The 27,763-nt window shown below is 35.3% G+C and overlaps 1 protein-coding gene across 1 annotated transcript; it reads right to left on the bottom strand.

Moving 5' to 3' along the window:
* Positions 1,676–27,482, bottom strand: AADACL2 (arylacetamide deacetylase like 2). Its single transcript, XM_021071330.1, is given in 8 exon segments — positions 1,676–3,092; positions 3,095–3,149; positions 15,749–15,777; positions 15,780–15,919; positions 18,054–18,123; positions 22,065–22,070; positions 23,973–24,189; positions 27,329–27,482. Coding segments are annotated over 8 exon segments (1,200 nt in total). The 5' UTR covers positions 27,467–27,482; the 3' UTR covers positions 1,676–2,547.

Here is a 27,763-nt window from a genome sequence, read left to right as displayed (position 1 = left end):
AACAGTAGGACACCCAACAAAATGTTCTTTCTGGAGAGCTACACCTTATGGTTTGCTTGCACATCAGTTATTTTTGTTGAATATGCTGTCATATAGAAGAGATTTCCAAGAATGTTTTTCCTGAGAAGAACTGGTAGTATTCTAAATGATGACAAAAAACTGGAAGCAGATTCAGTATTATGAAAAAAGAAATACTTTTACAATAATTTAAAAAATATATTTTAAAAAAGTTTAAAGGAAAATTAAATCAGAACTATGAGAATATAATTTGTTATATTGTCAAATTTCTATGTAGATTTTATAAACCTCAATGCAGAAAATAACTGATTCCAATGACTTTATTTTGTTTTTATTTATGCTAGTCATGAATAATGTTTTTATCCTTTAAGTGCTGAAACTGAGCTGAAGAAAAGTAGCTCTTTGTACATAATTAATTTCTTTCTACATTAAAAAAGAGTATGTAGTTTGTGGACTGTTGAAATTGTCATTTTTAATTGTCTTCTGAAAAATGTATATTGGTCATAATGTCTGGTCTCAACTGAAGAAGGTAGATATCTTAGTTGCTCTTGGGTAATTGGGTTGTAGATTTTTTTGCCCCTCCCCCTCAATACACACACACACACACACACACACACACACACACACACTCACACTTCTCACTACATTTTTAACTTCTAACTTGATCCAACTGATTATACTTAATACCCATGATTCATGCTCTTGTAGTACAGATTTGTTTTTACAGCAATAAATATTCCATTTTACTTAATGATTCCACTCAACAAAAAGCTTACAGAAGTGATTTATTATTTATACATTTTGAGATGATGTATTTGATAGTTTTTTGGATGAGCCTCCACACTCAGATGAGCTACACTGTTCAGAGTATATTTGGATTAGATTGAATTATAGTGAAATATAATGTTGATCTCCTGCCTCTTTTCAAAAATAAAAATTGACTGAAAATGTGAAAAAAAGACCTCCTAAAATGCCGAGACCAGCTCAGTAGGATGGGGCTGAAGAACGGGTGCTATGAAACTTAAGGAAAAAAGTTAACATAAAACAAGACACAGAGACATTTATCTTAAGTAAAGGTGGGAACAGGGGGACTCAAGTTCTCCGGGACCAAGAGAGCCACCTCAGGAAACCACACTGCTTTTATTGTGCTCTTTAGGATTATGTCAAGTGAGGAGGGGGCTATGGGTTGAGGATATAGGGTTTGTTTATTATTTTATAAGTTCTTTTATTACTTTAAAAGTCACTTAGCTGGTAGATGGTTAAGCTTTTGCTCAGACCTTTAGGCATTTAACAATCATTAGCAATTGGGTTAGCTATCTATGCATAGCATTCCAGAGAATCCTCACTGTGCTTCCACAAATGGCATGCCTATTTGCCGCAACCCAGCATGCATAGGTTTGCACCTTGGTTCTCTTTGCTGATGCATATTCTGTTAAGGACAGCTCACAAACCACTTGGCCTTGAGGTTCCTCTTTCTCTTATTTTTAGAGGACATGTCATGCTTGTGCAAACGGTGTTCCAATGTGTGTGCATAGACCAACGCATTATGTCCTCATTCAGCTGACCCTATGAATAGCTTATGCCTTCAGGTCTTTGTTCTTAAACTTAAGTCATTTACCATCACTGTGACTGTTTTTCAGGCAGGAAGATGGGGTAAAGTAAAGCAGGACAAGATGGAGTTTTCAGCAAAGAGGCTAAGAAAATATTGTAGAAGCATGTCTCGTGACACTAAAAAATACCTAAACCCTAATCCCTATGAATGTTACCTCATATGGGGGGGAAATGGGATATCTGCAAATGTAATTAAATTAAGGATCTTGAGATAAAGAGATTATCCTGGATTATTGTGGTGGACCCTAAATGCAAACACATTATCTTTCTAAGAGGGAGACAGAGGAGAATACCCTGTGAAGATGGAGCAGAGAGAGATTGGAAGATTCTGGCCTTGGAGAATAAAGTGATTGTTTACAGTGAGGAACATTGGCAGCCACAGGAAGAGTCAATGAGGTCCGGCTAGAGCATTAAGAGGGAGCATGGCTCTTTCAAGCACCTGGACTTTGGCCCAGCGTTACTGCTTTTGGACCTCAGGCCCCTAGCACTCTGAGAGAATAAATTTCTGTTGTTTTAAGCCACCAAATCTGTAGCAATTTAGTACAATAGCTATAGGAAATGAATACAATTACCTTGCAATTTCCCCCCTATTTTTCATCTTCCCACTACTGCAATTTCTGGGCATGTCTGGAAACAGTCTTCTCTAACTTTCCAGTAACCATTATAATTTCTATACTTTAGTAAGCATTTGTCCCTATTAGAATCAACATACTTAAACTGTAAGTAAAGAGAAAATAGAGGATTATGTACATTTTACATATGCAGGTTCTATGAATCAGAAAAATTAATAACTATTTCAAGGAATACAGTGAATGTTATAAATGATTCAAATCTAGATTTAGATAATATAAATGATATTGTTTGCATTATAACTACAAAATATTACAAATTATAACCCATTACATATTTTATGTATATTTATAAATTCTTATCCAGCCAATTAACATACATATCTCTTATTCTGAGACCTAGATTTAAATAGAATGGTGATGTCATAAATGATAAGGCTGCATGGAATCCATCCTCAACATGGTCATGAGCAACTTGAACGCCAACATTTTGAAGTCTTGAAACATATATAAGCCCATCATCTCTCAGGATATCATATTCACAGGTAAGAATATAGGTTAACGGCAAATTCTGTAGTTGGGAGTCATCAGCCAACAATGGTGATGCTCTGATGTCCATAAGTGCTGGCAATGAATAACTAGATCTTCCAAGAATTGGTTCAGTATAAACATGGTCTTTTCTATACTTCTTGGGTAAGAGAGTACTCCAGTTAACATACTTGAACAGATGTCTTGATTCCAGAGGCATGTGTTGGTTTCTTCTCATTGCCTGGGGAAATTCTTCATCCTTTGTTAAATATAAACTCACAAATTTTAGGGCTATGTCCCTTGTCAGAACTATACCGTGCTCATTTTCTTGGTAAGATGGCAAATAAGAATCAATTAACTGTAAGTAGGATAAAGTAGAGCTTGTATCTTGATTTTATGTTTTATTTCAAGATCACTCTGCACCTGGAAAAAAAAAAATGATGATGTCCCGTAAGGCAAAGACTTTCAAAACACCAGGAGGAGGAAATTTAATAATTTATGCATTCTTGAAATAAACAAATCTATATAAATTGATGGTTACTATAATTAGTTTCACAATATTTATGTCTTTCAGTGGCATGAAAAAAATGTCAAGCTTATTTCAACAGTAGTTTCCAAAATTTTGGTTGTATGTATGAGAAAGAGAAAGAAAGATACAAACTTTCAATTATAAAATAAATAAGTCTGGGATATAGTGACAGCATGTGGCAATACCTAGTAATACAATATTGCATATTTTAAAAGTTGCTAAATCTTAAAATTCTCATCACAAGAAAAAATACTTTATGTGTTGATGGACGTTAAGTAGATTTATTATGGTATGTATGTATATAATTATTATGTTGTACATTTTTAACTAAAACAATCTTATTTGTTAATTATATCTCAATTAAAAAAAAAAAACCTCTAAAGCATATAGCAGGAGGTGAGGCATTATTGGTCTGTACTAAGAGCAGTTGGGGAAACCAGGAGCAGTAGATATTGTGAGCTCCATGACCATGGTAACTATTGGTAGATTTGCTTTAGCAAATTGGTGCATTATCATTAATCGAGTTGGTGCGTAAAATGAGTTCTGTTCAGTGGAAAAGGGGGGGGAAGAATGAGAGAGGCAAGAAAGAGGGGAGGAAGAGCGGGAGATACATATATCTAGTGATGTTTTGTCAAAAATCACCAAATGGAAATATGATATTCTTAGGGTAAATTGACAGTATATACAGGTTTGTAGAAATTCTGGAAGTAATCAAAATGTATAGGGGAAATAAACATAACTATTAAAATAATCTTATTTTAATTTCAAAATTTAAAATAATATTGAAAATAAATATTAGTTAAAATATTCTAAAATATTTTAAAAGCTTAAAATAATATTATTTGGCTATTAAACAAAAGTTCCCAACATCATGCCATACATTTTTTAAATTTTTCAAAAATTTTATTATAGTTGATTCACAATGTTCTGTCAATTGCTGCTGCATAGCAAAGCAACCCGGTAATACATGATATACACATTCTTTTTCTCATGTTACCTTTTACCATGTTCTATCACAAGCGATTAGATATAGTTCCCCGTGCTATAGAGTAGAACCTCATTGCTTATCCATTCTAAATGTAATAGTTTGCATCTACTAAGCCCAACTCCCTTCCGTACCACTCCCTCCCCATTGTCAACTACAAGTCTGTTCTCTATGTCCATGAGTCTGTTTCTGTTCTGTAGATAGGTTAATCTGTACCATATTCTAGATTCCACGTGTAAGTGATATTGTATGGTATTTTTCTTTCTCTTTCTGATTTACTTCACTTAGTATGAGAATTTGTAGTTCCATCAATGTTGCTACAATGGCATTTTTTTCATTCTTTTTTATGGCTGAGTAGTGTTCCATTGTATGTATGTACCCCATCTTCTTAATCCATCATCTGTCAATGGACACTTAGGTTGTTTCCATGTCTTGGCTCTTGTGAATAGTGCTATAATGAACACAGGGGTGCATGTGTCTTTTTGAATGGAAGTTTTGTCCAGGTATATGCTAAGTAGTGGGATTGCTTGATCATATGGTATTCTATATCTAGTTTTCTCAGGTACCTCCATGCTTTTTTCCATAGTGGTTGTACCAATTTACATTCCCATCAACAGTGGAGGGCTCCCTTTTCTCCATACCCTCTCCAGCATTTGTTATTTATGGACTTATTAATGATAGCCACTCTGACTGTGGTGAGTAATTACAAATTATTCATTGTAATTTTGATTTGCTTTTCTCTAATAATTAGTGATGTTGAGCATTTTTTTCATGTGCCTGTTGGCCATCTTTATGTCTTCTTTGGAGAAATGTTTATGTCTGTTGAGGTTTTCTGCCCATTTTTCAATTGGGTTTTTTTTTTTTTTCCTGTTGAGTTATACAAGTTGCTTATATATTTTGGAGATTAAGCCCTATACTGTAATTTTTAAGAAACATTATCCAAATGCAAAAGTGTATAGACAAAAATAAATAAATAAGCCAAATTTATAGATAACAGAAAAGGAAACGGGCATCCTACCACCTACACAGTGGCACTCCCAAGATGCTAGAAGCTTCACAAATTTGGAATGAAAATAAGCCAAGAGGAAGTTTCCTGACACAAACTCCCCTAGATCCCAAACCTCTCCCAGGGGCCATTAGGTAGATGATTTACTAAGCAAAGGTCCACCATCAACATCTTACCTTCAATATCCTAAACTTAGGAAAAGAAACAGACAGTAGTCAGAGACACAGGGATGGGTCAGAATAGAATCCACAACACCCTTATCTGCCCTAAGCTTCCTTTCTGGAAAGTCACATGAAATAAATTGCTTTCCCACAAATGTGTCACTATTTGCCACCTATATGTCCCTACGATGTCACTTTTTGCTTTGCAATTTGAGTACTTTTTCCTTACCTCTCCTGTCCTTTAAAGCTCATTTCAAAGTCAACCTCCTTCAAGACATTGGAAGAGTACCTGCTGGTTAGATCCTCTACATTTGGCAGTTTTACTGTAGTCTCAACAACTATGTTATATCTTGTGTGAATCTTTTTGGATATTTTGTATACATTTTATATGCTTATAACCACATATATGTGATTATGCATGTAAACACCTGATCCAAGTTAACTTCTCTTTCTCTAAACTCCTTTTCAAGTCCAAATACCTTTACCACTTTGAAGCCAGTGATCACTTTCCCCTTATAAAAATGTCCATAATGATCCTTCTGTTGGATTTTGAATTCCACAAACATTGGCTTAGTATATGTTATTGTATCTCTTACTGGGTCTAAGATAGTAAAATCGTTAATACAGTTTGAAAAAAATAATAGAAAATGAATGAATAAATATCGATGTCAGTCTACAGTTTATTTTAAAAGAGGACATTATCCTTGGGCTCAGAGATCACAGGACGTAAGAAATAGTAACAGGCATATAACAAATAGGCCCCAAAAATAACATGAATTATTGTACTCTAGCTGTAGCTTAGTTCTTTCCTTCTAGACCCACATGGACTCAAGAATAACCAGATAATCAGAGTGCAAAGGTACCAATAAACATTAACACTTAACCAAAAATATGAATAGTGAAAAAGCCCTGAATGGACTGTGTTATGAATTTGACATGAATATCACATGAATAGATGTATTCCTCATTTTGTGGGCAGCTCATATGTATCTGAGTGCAAAAATATATGTAATACATTCATTTCCAGGTATTATTACTTTTGGGCTGTGGGATGGAAATCCTGTGAAATCAGATTGTTATGATCATTATACAACTACAGATGTGATAAATTCATTTGAATAATAAAAAAAATAAAGTAAAAAAAAAGAGAAACAAACAAAAAAGATATTATTACTTTGAAAAACAAGAATGAAAGTAAAAAGTGAAGAAAGTTGAGAGAACATATCCAACTCAGTAATATCCTTGAAGGTTAGATACCAGCACCAGTAACTGTATTTAAAATGTCTGTTTTGATTTTTATTACTTTTTCAATAAAATAAGGACTTTCAGATAACTCAGTAATTAAGTGATTATGGAAGATGTAAGCCCATTCTTACTCTTGATCTTTTTCAATAGTCTTTTTCAACATTATTTCAGTGGGAGCACAGTGGATGTGATGCATTTAAACGTTTATATTTAAACACCATTAATCCTAAATGTAGGATATTTAAAGTAAAATTCTCCTATGTAAATTATTCACACTGTCCCTCTTTTATTAAATTACCCAACTGGACTCTCTAATGAATTGTTCAAATTATAGGTCACACCACTGATGTTATTGTCATTGTGAGAGTAGTTTATTACAGTTCTTGCACTAAATCCCTAATCAGCCACTGCTCCTCAACCCACTGGTTCACAAGGGTCCCTTTCATTAGCTGCCTAGTTTGATGGGTGTTGTCCAAATTCCTACACATCCACAGGAATTTATCTACTGTCTATCATTCACAAAAAGATGGACATAGGAGAAATATTAATTTGTGTGATGTCTTTTTGTTCACCAAACTTTTCAACCCTGAGCACTAGCTTCACAACAACTGCGTGCTTCCCTGCCAACTAATTTTCCTCTCCATTGACCACTCCTACCCAATCACACCCAATTTTACCAAAATACAGAGAGTCAGTGTCTAGATGAACTATGGACCACCATAAAGGAATTTCAATATTAGAGGCTTTTTGGCCTCATTCTTGGACACATGTTCCAACCATACTGGAAGCCAGAGAGCTCCTACACTGGGCCTGCCATACTCTACATGTTGATGTTCCTCAAAAATTCATATATTGACAATCTATTGACCAAGGCGATAGAATTAGGAGATGGGGCATTTGAGAAGTGATTAGGTCATGAGGTGGAACCTTCATGAATGGGATGAATACCCTAGTAAAAGAGGCCTCAAAGAGCTAGCTCCCCACTTCTGCCATGTGAGGATACAATGAAAAGCCTGTGAGCTGGAAGAGGTTCCCCATCCAATCATGCTGGCATTCTGATCTTGAACTTCCAACCTCCAGAACTCTGAGAAATAAATTTCTGTTGTTTATTGGAAAATTAGTCAGTGGTATTGTGTTAAAGCACCTCGAACAGACTAAAATAAGGCCTTTTAAAGAGCCCATGATGAATGTACTCTCCTCCTTATGGAGTCATCCTGTCTCTTCCTGTTCCTTACTCTTCTCTCAAAAATCTCACCTCCCATTTATGTTTTAAAAGTAGGACAGTAAAAGGGAGCATATGACTTAAAAGTGCTGGATTCATGGTGACACCATGTCCAGGTGCAATGCTCAGTCAACTGGGAAAGGGAAGCCTAAAATCAGTGTTGTTCAATGGTTCAGATTTTAATATCTGGTTTTGCCATCTGGATTTACAACATATTGGTTCTATGACTTTGGACATGTTATAGTAAACCTTAGAAACCCTCAGTTTCCTGACATCCATAGTACAGTTCTGAGCATACAGAAAGCCCTCAGTAAATATCAACTATTCTTTTAATTGTCATTGAAACAAATGTGCAAAGAACCCAATAACTTATCTTTGGAATGCTTCAGGAAATATTTGTTGATCCTTTGCTGGCAAACCATAGGAAATATTGGCTCAACTCCATTTTGTTTGAAGATGCAGAGGTAGTGTCTGAACTGGACAAGCATCTTAATAACTCCTGTATAAACTGTGGTTTAGACCATGGGAAGCTTCTGAAAAACACACACTCCCCCAACCCTGTGTAAGTATCATTATATGATGGAGGAACATTGTCATACATTGTTTCTTTTCACCATTTTGATCACTTGCTTAATCTGGTCTGTTACCTAATTCTCTCCTATTTTCATTTCCCTTATTTCTCTAGAATAGACATTTTTTACCAGCCCCATCTCCGCTTTTAAACATAAGCCTAGCTTTCAGAATTTACTTTGGGTCAGAACCCATCTACTCTTTGAGAAAATCATGATTGCTAATGTTCAATGAGCATTTACCACAAGCAAGACATTCTGGTTAGTGTGTTATAATGAATTTCCTCTTGTATATAGCACAAAACACCAAAGCCACTTCCTTGACTCTTCTTTATTCATTGCTCTTCAAATGCAGTTTTGAAGTTCCCTATGCCTATTGGTTCCACGTCTTTTTATTTCATAATCCATCTATTTTCTCCATTCCCACTGCCACTATTCTAATCTACTATTCTCTAGTCGTTCCTCAAAGTATTGTAATTCTTTCCCTATGCTCACCTCTATCAAATTCCAATCCAACACTAACAATTGTTTGTTTGTTTTTTAAATACAAGTGTGATTGAAACTTTTCAATGACTTCACAGTGCACTTGGATTCAAGGAAACAAATCATAAGGCCCTTTCATGATTTGCCCCACCAACCTTTCTAACCTCATCACTCACTAAACTTTCCTTCTTACCTCTGAGGTAACATTATGGACTTCTTTTTTTTTGACCAAAAGCCAAGGTAAAAAAACAAACAGTGACCACATAAACAAGGAAACAAAATTAATCCACCCATGTTCTTCTCAGGCAAAGGGCAAAACCAACCTGATTCCAAAAAGGAACAAGTAGTTGCTTGTTGCAGCAATGCCTTTATGTAATCTCTAATTTTTTTCTACAAAGATACAATGAAGATAATCTGAGGGATTGCGTTCTATTAAACAATGGTACAGGTTAAAGAAAGTAGCTAATCTGGTAAAACAGGTTGAAGAGAGGAGTTCAAACCATGGGATAGTCTGAAGGGTGGAGGTAGAAGACAGGAGGTACTACACTCAGGTTATGGTACTGTTCCAAGGGTTTGGGAAATTTAAAGATTTTTTTTTAAAGTATTATCCCAGGAGTTCCCATCATGGCACAGTGGAAATGAATCCAACTAGGAACTGTGAGGTTGAGGGTTTGATCCCTGGACTTGCTCAGTGGGTTAAGGATCCGGTGTTGCCGTGAGGTGTGGTGTAGGTCACAGACGTGGCTCGGATCTGGCATTGCTGTGGCTGTGGTGTAGGCCGGCAGCTGTAGCTCCAATTAGACCCCTAGCCTGGGAACCTCCATATGCCAAGGGTGAGGCCCTAAAAAAAAAAAAAAGTATTATCCCAGATTCTGAAACATTGAGTCCAGTTGGGATATGTACATGCAACAAATAATATAATCACTATACCTGTAACCATATAAACAGTTTCAGGTAAAATAGAGGTAGTACAGAAGAGGTTTGCCTGGAAGAGTTTCTGGAGTTTATAGAACATCTAGGTGAAGAAATACATTTGGATATATGGGTTTTGAGCTCATGATAGTGATCTCCGTAGGAGGCATAGATTTCAGAGCCTTCCGCAAATGAATCAGAGCAGAAGCCAGGAGACTTGGCAGAGAATGGGACAAAGGACAGAATGACCAAAGGTTGAGCCCTAGAAATACCAAATTTAAAGAGAAGTTTGTCTCACATAAAACCGAATGGAAGAGAAGTAAGAGGAGAACACAGAGAGTGATGTTATAGACCTCATCAGAAGTGTTTCTAAGACAAAAGCTAACAAGGGTTTTAAATGGTGAAAAAAAAGTTGTATTAAAAAGAATGACAAAAAAAATTTAGGGAAAAAAATATGATTGACAAATTAGGCACAGCAAGTTAAAAGGAATGACCAGGACAGAACACAAAGTAACAGACCAAGAAGGATATATATATGAGAGGGTTGCTTAGTTCAAGAGCTAACAAATGGTGCTGGACTATACAGTGGCTTCTGCGATTCCTCTTGATTTGGTTAGCACAGATGATAGAAGCTTCCAGTACAATAGTGATACAAGATTCAAAGTAATACAGGACAGGTGTTTCTGCTTTCAATGAATTTCAGGTGATTTGTGTAACACGGAGCTGTTGTGATTACTTAGAGATAAACAAACAAAAATGATAGAAATATGGTGCCAGGTGTCAATTTTTTGTATCATTAATTATATTTTCCAATTAATATATATTATTAAGACTGTCTTGATAAATGGCCAAAAAGTACATGAAAAGATGCTCAGTATCACTAATTATTAGAGAAATGCAAATCAAAACTAAAATGAGGTACAACCTCATATCAGTCAGAATGGCCATCATCAAAAAGCGTACAGACAATAAATGTTGGAGAGTGTGGAGAAAAGGAAACCCTCCAACACTGTTGGTGGCAATGTAAGCTAGTGAAACCACTATGGAGAACAGTATGGAAGTTCCTTAAAAAACTCAATATAGAACTACCATATGATCCAGCAATCCCACTCCTGGGCATATGCCCAGAGAAAAACCATAATCTAAAAAGATACATACACCCCAGTGTTCATTGCAGCACTATTTATGATAGCATGACATGGAAGCAACCTAAATATCCATCGACAAAGGAACGGATAAAGAAGATGTGGAGATATATGCGTGTGTGTGTGTGTGTATATATATATATATATATATATATATATAACTAAGACACAAAAAAGAACAAAATAATGCCATTTGCAGCAACATGGATGGATCTAAAGATTATCATAGTAAGTGAAGTAAGTCAGGCAAAGAAAAACAAATATTATATGATATCACTTATATGTGGAATCTAATAAAAATGATTCAGAGGAACTTATTGCTAAAGCAGAAAGAAACAGATTTAAAAATCAAACTTATGAGTACCAAAGGGGGAACCATGGGAGGGGAAGGGATAAATTAGGAGGATGGGATTAATATATACACAATATTGTACATAAAATAGATAACTAGGATTTCCCATTGTGGCTCAGTGGGTTAAGGACCCAGTATAGTCTCTGTGAGGATGCAGATTCGATCCCTGGCTTCCTTCAGTGGGTTAAGGATCCAGCGTTGCTGTAAGCAGTGGTGTAGTTCACAGATGGGGCTTGGATCCACTGTTGCTGTGGCTGTGGCATAGGCCTACAGCTGCATCTCTGATTCGAACCCTAGCCCATGAACTTCCACATGCTGCAGTAAAAAGAAAAAAAAAATAGATAATAAGGAGGTACTGTACAGTATGGGGAAATCTCTCAATATTCTGTAATAACCTATATGGGAAAAATGAATGGATATATGAATATTTATAACTGATTCACTTTGCTATACTCCTGAAACTAATACATTGTGAGTCAACCATACTCCAGTAACTTTTTTAAAAAAGACTATCTTGTAAAATTTTTTATTTATTTATTTTTTTAGGGCCGCACCTATGGTGAATGGAAGTTCCCAGGCAGGGGTCGAATAGGAGCTGCAGCTGCAGGTCTATGCCACAGCCACAACAACAGGGGATCCTTAACCCACTGAGCGAGGCCAGGGATTGAACCTGCCTCCTCACAGATACTAGTCGGATTCATTACCAATGAGCCACAAAGGGAACTCCTAAAAACTTTTTAAATGATGTTTAAGTGTCAAACATGTAAGATCATATGTGGCCTTAGAAATATTGTTATAAATCAGATGACAAGGCCATATCTTGACAAATGATCCAAATTAGTATGAATGGTATATTTAGAAAAGTCACAACTATAAACTTTAATATAAACGCCTTATGGAGTTCCTGTTGTGGCTCAGCAGAAACAAATCTGACTAGCATCCATGAGGATGCAGGTTCAATCCCTGGCCTCATTCAGTGGGTTAAGGATCTGGTGTTGCAGTGAGCTGTGGTGTAGGTTGCGGACATGGCTCAGATCCCACATTGCTGTGGCTGTGGCATAGGCCAGCATCTGTATCTCTGATTCCACCCCTAGCCTGGGAACCTCCATATGCCGTGGGTGCAGCACTAAAAAGATAAAATAATAATAATAATGTAAACACCTTATATCACATCTTCCTTTTTAAATGACCTATATTGAAGTACTTAATTAGTTTTTTAAAAATTGAAGAGGGCTAACTTAATAATTACCTCAAATAAAAATGATTCATATTATGTACTAAAATTAGAAAGATATTTGTGATCCTAAATAAATAAAACAGTGCATAGATTATTTAAAATAAAAATGGATGAAATGGCCATGAAATTAGATGTATATGCTATGAATACATTTTAAAATATTTGTTCCTCTTAATTAAAGATTAAGTGACTATGTTCAGGAAAGTGACAGGCAAGCAACATTAGTGGGTTTAGGATACATTAAGTGACAATGCCAAAAAAATCTCAAAGTTGTCTTGACATTCATTCCCTTTTAACAATGGGGATATAAATGAAAAATGGAAAAAGTCCAAAAAGGAAAGTTACATTAGAATCTATTTGCCCCCCTAATCTTTTTATATTGTGAATTTTTTTTTTTTTTTCTTTTTAGGGCTGCGCTTGAGGCATATGGAAGTTCCGGGCTAGGGGTTGAATTGGAGCTGCAGCTGCCAGCCTACTCCACAGCCACAGCAATGCTGGATCTGAGCTGCATCTGTGACCTACATCATACCTCACAGCAATACCAGATCCATAACACACTGAGCAAGGCCAGGGATCAAATCCACATCCTCATGGATACTAGTTAGGTTCTTAACTCTCTGAGCCACAGTGGTAACTCCTATATTGTGATATTTATATGAAATAATGTCATCCTTTTTATCCATATCGGAAAAGCTAATTTAATATACCGTCTTGAAGTCTTCTCAAGTACACAACAATATTGATCTCTTACTGAAACTGAGTTTTTCAAGCCATAAATCTGTAACATACCATTAAACACAGGATCTTAAGACTTCGAAAAATAAAAAAGGTTGATAATAATTACAAAGTAAAAGTTCATTCTGATGACCCAGATCAAGAATAAGTTTAGTACAAGTAATAAAATTTTGTGTAAAATATAGCTCATGTAGAAAGCTTAGCAGACCATGAAGAACAAATAACTTAAAATATGGTTATAAAAATAAATAGGAAAGTATTTTATGCTATTTAAGCATTCTGAGTTCTTATGCACTATTTTCAGTAGCAATCTCTTTAAACAGATCTGTACATTAAAGAGATACTGTGTTCTTGTATAATTAATAGACTAGAATAATGACAAATTTTAGTTTACTTCAAAAGAAAATTTATACTGCTCTACAAATTTTACAGAGAATTGCATCTGTTTTTGGTGCCTTTGTTAACATTTAGGATTGCCTAGTGGGAAAGCTATAAGGCAAGTCTTCACATCTTCAAAAATCTCTATGGCTACATCTAATTATCATTGCTAAAGCTTTCTCCACTTACCAAGCCAAGCCAATATAATGTGCAAGCAGAAATTATAGGTGTGGCAAGGTGTTGCTTGATCATTGTCAGGTAATTGTTGGGCAATTTTCAAAATCTCTGCAGCCACAAAACCAGTTTTAGATAAAGTTCAAGATCAGATTGCTATATGACTTGGCATAGCAATTGGTATAATAATCTCAAAGAGGAGATAGTCTCCAACTTTCATTCTCTATCACACTTCCCATTCCACCTGAGCAAGAGCCTTCTAATAAGTGATATATTATTTCAAATACACTCCAAATTAGTTCAGGTTGGAAGATAGCTCAGGTAATGGTTTGCAAACTGTCTTTTGAGCAATGAAATTCTTTTTTTTCCCCATAAGAAAATTCGTATAGAACTCTAAACATGAAGGGGATTAAGGTGGAGTGTCTTGGGTTGAAAGAAGGCCCAGGGTACACAGCCAAAGGTGAAGCTTTGCCACACTGCCATTCTGGCTCCACAATAGGGCTTTGTATGTGTCTGTGATGTTACAGATTGGTATATACATAGATATTTATAGATAGATAGATAGATAGATATGTGTGTTTCTGTGTATGTAGGTATATTTGCCTGTCTATGTATATATAAAATATAAATATACATGTATATTTATAATCTTCCTCCAAGTGCTCCAAGTCTGAGTATTTTATTTCAAACTTAAGAGGAAAAAATTTTTCTTTTAGAGAAGTTGGATTGCTTCCCAAGTGATTTGATGAGGCCAATATAAGCCTATGTCAAAACCTGACAAAGAATTTTTAATAAATAAAACTAAATCCCTCAAAACCACAAAATCTTTAATTTTAGCAAATGAAAAACAACAGTATATTAAAATTTCAATTCATCATAATCAAATGAGGCTCATGCCTGGAAGGCAAGCATACTAAAATCTGAAAGTTAATTGACATAATTTACCACATTAAAAAAATATAGGAGAAAGACTTTCATGATTATCTCAATATATACATTAAAAACATTTAGCAATTCAGTACCCATTTATGCAAAAACTATCAGTGAATTAGGAACAGAAGAAACTTCCAGTTTGACAAAAGCCAACTGTGAAAAGTTTTTAGATGTTTGTTGGTGAAATATTATTTGTTGAACCATTTCTTCCTACAAGCCAGAGCAAGATAATTATATTCACTGTTGTCCTGGAAGCCCTAGCCAATGCACTAATAGTGAAAGGAAAGAATGAAAACTGTCTATAGTTAAGAAGATATGATTGTATAGAAAATCCTAGAGAATGTTAAAAAACCTAGAATTTATAAGTGAGACTTTCAAGGATATGGTTGGAAAGGCAATATAAAAATCAAATATATTTCTATATACCATCAATAAACATTTAGAAAATATTATTTTAGATGAAATTTTTTTCCAAAATAACTCAGGAATAAATTTGAGAAAAGATTTGCTAAACTTCTACACTGAAAATAGTAAAATATTACCGAGGAAATTGAAGAGGACCATAAGCATTAATTGGAAGTCTCAATATTACTCAGCTGTCAATCCTTCCCAAATTTATAGATTTGATGTAATGCCAAACACAAATCCTATTAGCCTTTATTTTTTAGAAATTGATGAAACATCCTAGTATTTTGATAGAAAAGATAGTACTAGAAAAAATTTTGAAAAAATATCACAAAGCTGAAGTCAGCAATAATATTAGCATTAAGGATAGACAGAAAAGAGAAGTCAGAAATAGTTACATTATGGTCAATTGATTTTAGACTTAAGCATCATCATAACCCAATGAGAAAGGATGGGCTTTTCAATGTATGGTGCTCAAAGAAGTGGGTATCGGGGGGGGGGGTAGTGAACTTGGACCTCCACCTCCCAATATGAAGACAAATATAACGTACCTGTTGAGTCACTGCTGCTGCTATGGTTCTCCAGAACTATCTCCTGAAATACAGATTCGGGCAGGATCCACTCCATATTTTTCAAGAATTTTATCCTGAAGAAAAAACTTGATTGCAGTGATACTATCTTCAAACTGAGCAGGAAAGCGGTACTGAGGAGCTAGTCTATAGCTTTAAAAAAGAACAACGTATTTAAGCAATTTTTGGAAGTACTGTTTATGACTTTATCTATCCATGTAGCTTTCAGATACCAAATAGATGTAACTTAATACCACTCTCTATTCTATTGTTTAATCTACGAAAGATTAAATCTAAGTTTTCTATTAGTTCTTTTATGAAAAACTTAAAAGTTGATAATACAATTTTCAATCTTGTATCTAAGGTCCATGGATGGCATTGGATGTGAGGAGTAAGGAGAGTGTTATAAACACCCTGGGAATGTAAGCATAAATTTTAATCCAAGTATATTTTAGATCAGAGATACTCTATAGCTTATATCCTATTCTCAATATAAATAACAATCCAACTGCTAAAAAAAAAAGCCCTTTGGATTTTTGAAGGCAGCAGATGAGCATATACTGCAAGCAAATGCCCTATTTTTTTTCAAGGTCATTAGATAAAAACTATACATACTGGTAATACACATATCACATCATGGGTAATGCCCAGGAGTTGATTCTAGATAAAATTTTTGAAATATAAATACTATTTAAATATACTAGGGAGCCTTCTTGTTTCTGGAAAATTCATTTGTAAGGTAAACTATCACACCATTCTTTCAATGGGTACAAATGGATTCCCCCTCCCATTTTTTTTTTAACCAACAAAAACAGGAGAATACGTCTATTAGCCTGTTCTCATAGCTAACTTTTATTTTTGTTCTCCAGAATGTTAAAATTTGTAAATATCTGTGGTAAACATTAAATGTTGATGAGATGATCCTTAAATTTGTATTATAAATCGTATTTTGAAAATCCTAAACAAAGTATAATTTAAACATAGGTATGGCCCAAAAGATGTTTGTATCTATTACTTTAAATCCAGTACACTTAGACTTTTTAGAGCAAAGAACAACACAAATCATAAGGATTTTCTAGATTATATAAAACAGACACAAAAATATCACTATATTAAAACATGTATAATTGATAAGATTTTGTTTACTTCAAAAACTATGGAAGGTAAAAAAAAAGAATTTCCTAATATTATAAATTAGAAATATCCCTGAAAATAGGAAGTTCTTCTTTGTGCTGTAAGTAACCATAATGACAGTGATGACAATCATTGTTTAGATGATCCATTTTTTACTTTACTTTTCTCTCTAAAGTTCCATAGCTTCCAACTAAAGAAACATTACTACCACACCAACAACAAATTACAACTATGTCACTATGTCCTCTAAGAACTATGAGATTAGAAGTTTCCAATGTATGTTTTTGTTACTATGGACTAAAGAAGAAAGGGAATAAAAAAATTCCTCCTGAGAATGTTGGCTTCAGAAATCCAGACTATACCAACAGGGTAAGAAAATGCTGACCTGGAGTTCCCGATGTGGCACAGCAGAAACAAATCCGACCAGTAACCATGACATTGCGGGTTTGATCCCTGGTCTCCCTCAGTGGGCTAAGGATCTGGCATGCCATGAGCTGTGTTGTAGGTCGCAGATGCAGCTTGGATACTGCGTTGCTGCAGCTGTAGCTCCAATTCGACCCTTAATTAGCCTGAGAACCTCCATATGTCACTGGTGCAGCCCTAAAAAGCAAAAAAGAAAAGAAAAAAAGAAAATGCTGACCTATCCTAAGACATTATGTTATGCTCTAGTAAAATACGAATGAAAGATCATTTTTCCTGAGAATGACTTAAAATTCTTAGATGATCCTATCCTTTACCTCCTCTGCTACTTTCAAACAAGAATTATTCTAAAGTAAAACATTTTATTATTAGCCCCAATACAGCCTAACACCCCCAATGTTAATGAACTTATTTCTTTCCTCCTATGTTACTTCTGTGTTACTTAGGGCATAATTAGGGCCTTATGGAGCCTGAGTTTGATGTGTTTATGGTGACAGTCTTTTTAAGAATGCTAACCCTGGTGTCACTCAGAAATTCCCACAATCATAGGCGAATAACAAGGTATAGGACCCCTTGAGGAATGGTCTGTGTTGTAATGATGACAAATAAAATACATCAATCTTTTAAAAAACTATATTTGAGGAGTAGCTGACTTGATTTGGAAATCAATTCTCTACTTGGTGAAAGGAGAAATCATAGTAGCCAAAGAAAAAAAGAAAAATCATTCTCTTACTCTAGTCCCACAACAACAGCATCAAGTTTGTTTGCCATCCATCTGTTCAGGAAGTCAAAAGCCTTCTGCTCTGAAATGAAGAAATTAGTGTCAAAGTACTTCCTGTAATTAAAAAGCAACAGATATGCTTATTGCTATGGACTTGGAAAGAAATGTGACTTGCATAGGAACCTTTATCTCATACCCCAGTTTCTATGCAGATGTATGTATATCAGCATGACACACTCTGCAGAAGAGTATCTTCAGTCACTCTCTCCAGGGGTAAAAAGATGACTTTGCCAATTGGTGTTCTGAGGAAGAGAAGCCAGGTTCAGGCTTTCTCCTGTTGACTGCTACTCAATGATCTTCCCTAGAACATTTTGTGGCCTGTTGCATTCTATTCTGCTCTGCTCCTCCAGGAAGCAAGTTTCTTGGGCACTGCAGATAGGTTAATCTAAGTCAAGTGACATAATAACACCTAAATACACATTCTCCAAAGTCTTCTTTAGAAGTAATGGTTATGTTTTGACTTACCTTTACTTGGATTTTCTGTGAAGTCTTTCAACTGATGCAGAATTCAGGGGGGAAGAAATAGACGTACTAACTCTAAAACCACAACACTGAATAATATGGTTCCTCAAAACTTTCATATTGTTTGAAAATGCCACATTTTGAAATGGCCCAATAACCTGGGCATTTAAGACAGTCTAATGCAAAGCACTAGGTTTTGAGAGAGCCTCTAGCAAGGGAGTGTGAGGCCTTAGAAGTACATATTCAATTTGGCATGCTTGATACACGAACATGCTAGATTCATATTGGCTCTCCCTCAGTTTGGACACACACCACACACACACACACACACACACTCCTTCCCTATGTACCCACAAATCCTTTATCTTGCCCTGGCTGCAACACTTTGGCAAATCTGTGACATTTTGCTATTACTTTATTTACCACAAGATCCTAGATATTCAGAGAATGCTAGAATCATGATCAGATTCCAAACTTTTCTAAGGTGTTTCCCACGTATTAGCAAAACTTCAAAGTAAAGCTGATTAAATACTGAGTGTGTAACAACCTTGAAAATATAAAAGTAAATCATCTGATGTTAAGTAGAAATATAGTATTTTCATTAAAGATTAGGTTAACAGTTTGTAAGAAAAGGCAATGCATAAATGAACACCAAAATGTACAAGATATAAAGAGACTTCTGACCCTCACATTTAAAGCCCCTCAATGACATATTTCAAACTTATTTTCATTTTTATCTCCCAATAATTTTTTACTTGTAACCAAAGTCAGTTTAAGTTTTTGTTTCCCATTCATTATCTTGAACTGTCCTAAATCAAACAGTATTTTCTGATAATAACTTGTCAGCTCATGTTCTTCTGTCATTTATGCTCATTTATTGAATTTATATCACTTGAGGAGCCCAGGTACAAAAAAGAAAATAATAGGATAAGTTAAAAAAAAAAGTATGTAAAAAGTTTACTAGAGAAATATTTTTTATATTTATTAGTTCTGAAAGCAACTATGGAAAGTTTTACAGAAGAAAAAAAAAGAAGCCTAGAAAAAATTGCAAATATTAGAGAATGGGAGTAGTATCTGTCTTGATTTGTCAAAAAATAAAAAGTTTCTAAGTCCTTTATAGTTTACTTATATAAGTTCTAGCATACCTACAAACAAATAATATGCAAGTATAAAACAAAGACATAGAAAAAAGACACAACTTGGGAAGTTCCTGTTGTGGCTCAGTGGTAAGGAACCAGACAATGATCCATGAGGATGTGAGTTCGATCCCTGACTTCACTCAGTAGGTTAAGGAGCGGGTGATGCCTTGAGCTGTGGTGTAGGCCACATACACAGCTGGGATTCCTCATTGCTGTGGCTGCAGTGTAGGCAGGCAGCTGTAGCTTTAGCCTGGGAACTTCCATATGCCATGAGTACAGCCCTAAAAAGTAAAAAAACAAAAACAAAAACCAAAAAACCAAAAAACGAAAAGATTAGAAAAAAGACACAATTGGAATTCAGTTAAGCAGAATGTTGGAATATTGTGTCCTGAAAATAATTCTCACAATTTTAGGAATTACTGGTCACAATCATTGACCTTGTCAAGGAAGAGGAAATCAATCTAATATTCAGGAATACTTCTAAGAATTTTTCAAATCCCCATCTGTGGGAATTTCTCTTATGGTTACTGAAGTTCCAAGTAATATGTTTATGAACACTTAGATATTTCATAAACCTTAAAAAACTTTAGTGGTGTGAAAGCACATTTTGGGGGGTATCCTAACCACCTTATGCCTGATATAAATTAAATTATAGATGAAATCTAGCTTACTGAGAACATTTGGGAGATGAAAATGACATGAGATAGTACTAGGAAAACATTTTGGTAATAATCCCTCTAGAGATCAACAACAGTAGTCCTTTTCAGTCATTCAGTGTATTTTTTTCCCAAAACACATTTGCTGAACATTCATTGTATGGAAAGTGCTTTGCTAGCTACCAAGAGGTGATGCCACTTACTGGGGAAATGCTAAAACAAACACACAAGGGAGTTATGAAACACAATAAGGTTTGTTGATATCAGGCATATATAAACTGCAAAGTGACACTGTTAATCTTTTAAAGCCACAGAAGACCACACACACACACACACACACACACACACACCACACACACACACACTCTGGTACTTTACTTGAATATAAAAGGATAAGTAAGAGTTTTCTTGGAGTGAGTGGGAAGGGCATTCTAGAAAAGCACAGTCAGGAAAGGATTTATAAGAATACATGGAATGTTTGGTGAACTATAGCAGCTCAATGTGGTAGGAACAATAGAGAAGAGAGTTACCAAGAAAAAGTTTTTAAAGAGTGTAAGAACCTGGAAATCTGAATGCTTTTCTAAAGATTTATTTCATTCATTGAAGAGAATCACTGAAGAATTTAGAGAAGTCTCCTTTAAAAAAAATTTTTTTGGTCTTTTTGTCTTTTTAGGGCCCCACCAGCAGCATATGGAGGTTCCCAGGCTAGCAATTGAATTGGAGCTGTAGCTGCCAGCCTACACCACAGCCACAGCAACACGAGATCCGAGTAGCATCTGCGACCTACACCACAGCTCATGGTAATGCTGGATTCTTAACCCACTGAGCAAGGCCAGGGATCAAACCCTTGTGCTCATGAAGCTAGTTAGGTTCGTTAACCTCTGAGCTACAACAGGAAATCCAGGAAGCCTTCTTTTAATGCATGTCAGAATGATCCAGAATGCTAAAGGTAGAAAATAAAGTTGAGCAGGAAATAGGTGGAGGCATCAGAAAGAAGTACTGTAAAGGACCAGGAAATGACATAAACTGTGTTAATGAAGTCAAGGTGTTCAGAAGTGTAATGAATGGGATATGGTAATTTAATTTGAGCACTAGGAACAGTGTATTATTGACCATAATTGTTATTTACTGAAAGTATTCAAGAGGATGAGTGATTTGGTTGGATGGTGGTTTTTTATTTGTTTGTTGTCTAAGGCTGTTTGGACATAAAAGGATGAATTGTGTGTGGCCATATTGAGCTTGGGAGGTTTGTGGTTCATCCAACTGTAAATGTCTAATTGATAGTTGTATATGTGGATCCAGAGCTCAGAAATAGTGTCAGAGAAGGAGATTCAGAACTGCATAGCAGTAGCATGTGGATATTTGGAAAAGATAAGGAATTGGAAAAGAGAGTGTGCAGAGTCTAAACCGGAAGGGAGGGGGAGAGTTCTGGGGGACAAGAACATTGATGAATAAATATGGAAAATCTGTTATTGTGTTTGTTTTGTTTTTATATGAGAGATTAGGGTGGGGAGGAAGGGGTGGGAGAGAGAGAGACTGGGAATATAATGACTGGCAGAGGAAATCTAGGGGATATTTTGTCATAGAAAACAAAGGGAGGAGCAGTGAATGTCCAAGAGGAGAAATAGCAGTCTTTATCAAATGCAGTGGATTGTTGAGTTTGAGGAATTAATTAAAAGTGGAAAAACAAGGAAAGAGGCAAGGACTAGAGCCTATATGTATAGAAATTTATTCAACAAGTACAGTTAAAAGAGGCTAATCAGAGAGAGGAATTCATGGTCAAGCAGGGAACTTTTTTTCAAGTTAAGAATGACTGTAACAGGTTTAGGAGGAGTCATTTCAAAATTAAAAAAAATAAGACAGAATTGATGGCAATACTATGATGAAGCTAAATAATAGTGTGGGAGCCATATAATATCAAACAAAATAGAAAGACTAATTTTGTCAAAAGAGGAGATGTCTCTTCCTCTGAAAGTATTAGAAGGAAGGGAGTTAGAGATGGTATGGTTGGTAATCAATTTATAGAAGAGAGGGATAGAGCTAAAGATGAAAGTTTCAAAAATCTGAGAGCATATAATCCCTCATACCCTACTTCCTCTGAAAAAGCAATAAGTTTGATCTCTAGTTGACTGGAAGGCACTAGGAGCCTGGAGATACACAGACTCAAAATAGTCATTGACAGGAAGAGAGAGAGCTGATGATCAGACACACTGCACAGGATTTCTGAGCCAGAGTGGGCCACAGGTGGCAGTGACCACCAGAAAGAGGCTAGCATAGTGTGGTGTCCGTACCAGTAGCACAGCAGTAGGTGGAAACTAATTTATAATTGGAAGAGCAGATTATCAGGTCCCACCATAGACTTAATCTAAAATTCTGCAGGTGAAACCCAACAATATTTTAACAAGCCTTCTAGCTGTTTCTGAGGCGCTAAAATTTGAGAAGCACTGTCTTAATACTTTATACCTTACAGGCAGTAGAAAATGACTGTTCTTCCCTTTCCTGTCATAGTATATGCTTTAGAATTCATTTTTTTTAGGTTCTTTCAAAATCATTGAGAAGGAAAACAAACTTTATGAGGATTCCTGAAGAATATACAGATAACCGGAGTTCCCGTCGTGGCGCAGTGGTTAATGAATCTGACTAGGAACCATGAGGTTGCGGGTTCGGTCCCTGCCCTTGCTCAGTAGGTTAACGATCCGGCGTTGCGTGAGCTGTGGTGTAAGTTGCAGACGCGGCTCAGATCCCGCGTTGCTGTGGCTCTGGCGTAGGTCGGCGGCCACAGCTCCAATTCGACCCCTAGGCTGGGAACCTCCATATGCCACGGGAGCAGCTCAAAGAAATAGCAAAAAGCCAAAAAAAAAAAAAAAAAAAAAAAAAGAATATTCAGATAACCTGTTAACCTGGATATTATAAAATTCTTCCAAATCACAGTCCCAAAGAGTCTTTACCAGCACCAGTCTGTGATAGCTTTCCAGAGTTTTCATAAAAGTTAAATCTCTACATGTTTTTGCTTTGAATATGCTGTAAATGCCTTTTAGAATCACCACCAGGGATAAGTAGGCAAACTAGATTTCATGGGAAGAGCTTATTATAACCTGGGTCTGTTTTGTGTTTTCTATTTAGAATTGAGACTAGCGACTGTTCTAAACTTTACCACTGTTAGCATTGTTATTATCAACACTTACAAACTTGATCTTGTAGCCACCACCATTGTATGCTTCTGATTTACATTTAAGACATCTGTGTTGCTTCAATGTTTTGGCTCCTGAAAATATTCTGATCCCAAAGATAAAAAGTTTTACTAGTTGAGTATCTCATGCCCTACTTTCATTTGATAGAAGTTCACTTAATATAAAAGCTGAAGAGAAGAAAAAGCTTACCAAAATAAAAAACAGAAACAAAATCACAATCTCCATGATACATTTTTGCAAAACATATGTCTATGCCTATCTCTCTATTAGCTATCTAGTATTTCTCGCTATAGATAATATTACACATATAAGTATGCGTATATCATGTATGCATGTCCATATATTTATGTTAAATATTGAATACTTCCTAAATCAAAACACAGCCAGTTAGACTTTTTCCTTATATGATGAACTTATTGAAACTTCCAAAACAAAATGCACCACCATGAATGTAGATTACAGCTCTTCTTGGGGTTTCTGACTTTCTCTTTGGCAAGTACAAGCGTACTGGGATATTATTAAATGCTGTGTCAGTCACAGAGATGTATTCATCTGAAAGTGGTTGGGTATAATCCAGCCTGAATATCATGGACATAAACTCTTCATATCTCATAATACCTATATTTTCAAAACACAGAGCCTGTAAGAGCAAAACAAAATTAAACATTTTCATCTTTAAATAAACTTAAATGCATAAAAGAGAAAATTGAAAAAGAAAACATAAGCAAAATAAGCAGTTTGTAAAATTTATTTCCAAAATAATACTCTGTAGATCTTATTGCATAAACTTGTTGCCTTTAAAAATCTCAACTTTATGTATTTTATATTAGTAATTGTGTCATTCAAAAGCTGTCAATTACTGGCAAGTTTTTTATGTCTGTTGTAATAATTTCTTAATTGTACTTTTTTTAATCTGAAAAATTTCCAGGTCTTAAACTATCTTTTTTTTAGTGGGCATGCTGTCATATTTTCACTTTTTATAGCATATTTTATTTAAACCAAAATTTTATGGTCACACTACTAAGGATTCAAATGTCCTGGGTTTCAATTCCAAATAGACTCCTGTACTTCATCCCTTACTCCCACTCCCAAAATCCCACATTCAATCAAACTCTTTTGGGGAAGTTCCTGTTGTGGTGCACAGAGGAAATGAATCCGACTAGTATCCATGAAGACTCATTTCAATCCCTGGCCTTGCTCAGTGGGTCAGGAATCCAGCATTGCCATGAGCTGTGATGTAGGTCGTAGACCTGGCTCAGATCCCACGTTGCTGTGGCTGTGGCAGGCCTGTGGCTGCAGCTCCAATTCGACCCCTAGTCTGGAAACCTCCATATGCCACAGGTGCGGCCCTAAAAAAGCAAAAAAAAAAAAGGTCTTTTTGGTTTTATTGTTTTGGCCACACCTGCATGTGAAAGTTCCCGAATCAGGGGTTGAACTTATAACACAGCAGCAACCCAAACCACAGCCGTGACAAGGCTGAGATCCTTAACCCACTGCACCACCAGGGAACTCCTATTTTTGATATTTCTAACCAGCTTCTCTAGGACCTTTGTGACATGACACTGTACAGTTTACTCAAAAGAAAAATCTGAAATATTACATGGTCAGTAGTACATTAAACAGCTGTTATTACTATAATCATTCTAAAGGGTTTAAGATAATCCAGGGTCTTAGAGAACATTTTAATCCCTATACTTTAATAATGGGGAAGTATGCAAAAACTCCAAATTGCAGTCAGTAATGTCAAAGCCAAACCTGTGCCCATTTTTCTAGACTGGCCTCTTCTGACATCACTTACTGTCTGTAAGAGTAAGCAGTTTACTCTCTGTACTCCAATTTCCTTATCTATACAATTGTAATAAAAATAACAAATCCCTCAGTGGTTTATGGTAGATAAGTTAGAACTTCTAATGCACATGGAAGAGTGCCTAACACCTAAGTATTCATTGAATCTTGTCTTATTTAATTATTTAATTATTCCTCACTAATGAGAATTCTTGAGTGTTTTCATGCTAATTGAATATAATCAAGTAGAATATCCCTGAAAGTAAGTTTTGGATAAAAATGAATTCAGCTAATTTTTCATTTTGGTGAATTGGTTTGTAAAAAGTTAGATTTTTTACAAACTGCCTCGTTTCTCATTCCTCAGCTGTTTTCTGTTTTTGAACAGATACTTAAGCATTTTCTGAACAATAAAAAATATACCACTTTAGAGATTATTTTACTAGATTAAAGGTTAAGCATACATAATCTTTCATTCTCAGAGCAATCCTGCAATGTATGTATTATTATCATTCCAATTTCCTAGGTTAAAAAAAGTACATGAAGGGTTAGGAAGTTTTTAAGTGTTGGGCAAACTTTCTTTTACCAGATCTATCTTCCACTTTAACATACAAATGCATAGTAGTACATTTATTTTTCAAGGCCACTTAATCAAAAACCTGTTATTTTTATTTCCCATTTATATGTTAAAAATTAATCTTTCTTAATGGTATCACAACTTTGAGTCACAAAATTTCAGTGCTGACAAGAATAAAATTGTTTTCCCTAGAAAAGCTAAAGATTGTTATTTTTTCTAAAATAATCTTTAATTACATGTAGGCTCTTATTATCTTTTAAAAATAAAGGGCAATCCATTTATAATATTGAATACATAAAGTGCATAATTTTATTACAGCTGAACAATGTGAGGATAATTTTTAGGTAAAAAAAGTAGAATTTTAGAGTTGAATGTTCTGCTAATGTAATTTTGATGATAATATCAATATCAGTCGCTTTGACTTTTAAATACTCATAAAATAACCAGAAAAGATAACAAGTGTGGAGCTGACACTTGTTTCCTCATATATTCCTTCCCTTTATGTTAAATAAAGGCTTAAAAGCTCTGGGGAAAGAGACGGTAATGGCAGAGGTATACCTCTGGAAGTGATCAAAGAGAAATATACAAGGATTCAGCGGACACATTCAGGAGTTCCTGAGGTTTCACAGAATTGTCATCTGTTGTCCAAAGCACCATAGGACACAACTTCTCCCTCTTACGATGTGGATTACTGTCTTTTCCCTGATCATCTGTTGTTGTTTTTTTCTCCTACTGCTTTTGCAATGAGGCAGTCCTATATTCAAACTCTGAAATTGTCACTTTTTTAGCTGCATGAACTTTTCTGAGCATCTTTTTCCTCCTCTATAAACTGGTAAAATAATCGGAGGATAATGGGATATGAGTGCATTAAATATTATAGAAAGCCTATACATTTTAAAAGCTCATAAATGTTAGTTTCAAACCACATCTATCCCTTTCCAAAGAGCTATTTTTGCTTGAATTGAGTCCTCCCTGAGTACTCCAGGTTAGAAAATTCCTGAAATCCGGCAATTTAGAATTAAAGATGGACAGTGAAAGTCATTGAAAAGGTAAGAGCCCTAAATCAATACCAAACAGGTACAAAAATCAATGACACTTATATCTAACCTACAGGATAAATATGGAACTAGGATGTCCTGAAAACTCAAAGACAAGTTATCAAAAAATTTCAAAGCATTTATTTATGATGCATGTCACAATACAGATGTATTTACATTTAGACATAAAATCCTTGCAGGCAAAAATTCTCTTTTTCACAGATACAGCAACTTTTATTTACTTAATTTAATGTGGTTGATTTAGGCTAACAAATAAACAAGCAGTGGTTATTTTAAAATGGTAATTAATGGAGCGTTCATAAGCACTTGTTTTTTGTCAACAAGTCGCAATATCCAGGAGAAAAAAAAAATGTTAATCTTACCACAAATGTACAAGTTTTAGCAATTGCATCCAAGGCCATTACTTTCCAATATTCTTCAATGTTGCCTGGTACAGGTACATAAATATGAGAGGCAAAGAGAACACACAGTAGCCCAAAAAGGAGAGCTTTGAGCCCCATCCTTTTTTCCAGTCTCTTCACAATGCTGAGATTTAATATTTTTCCGTAAATGCTGAATAATAATATGTAGCAGAACTAGTGTAGACTTGGCATGTCTTTGGGTAATATGATCATCTTAACAAAAGGGTAATCCTCAATTCAAACATGACAGCATTAGCAGAAACTTGTTCTGCAAGTACACAGACTCTGAGACAGATTTCGTAATAATTCATTAATTCTTGTCTTGTATTATTAGCATGTAGTTAAAAACTCTCATCATGATTCTTCACCTGATACCATCATCAGCCCCAAACATTT

This window comes from Sus scrofa, chromosome 13 (assembly GCF_000003025.6).
Source record: "Sus scrofa isolate TJ Tabasco breed Duroc chromosome 13, Sscrofa11.1, whole genome shotgun sequence".
NCBI lineage: Eukaryota > Metazoa > Chordata > Mammalia > Artiodactyla > Suidae > Sus > Sus scrofa.
This window is presented reverse-complemented; position numbering and strand designations above follow the sequence as displayed.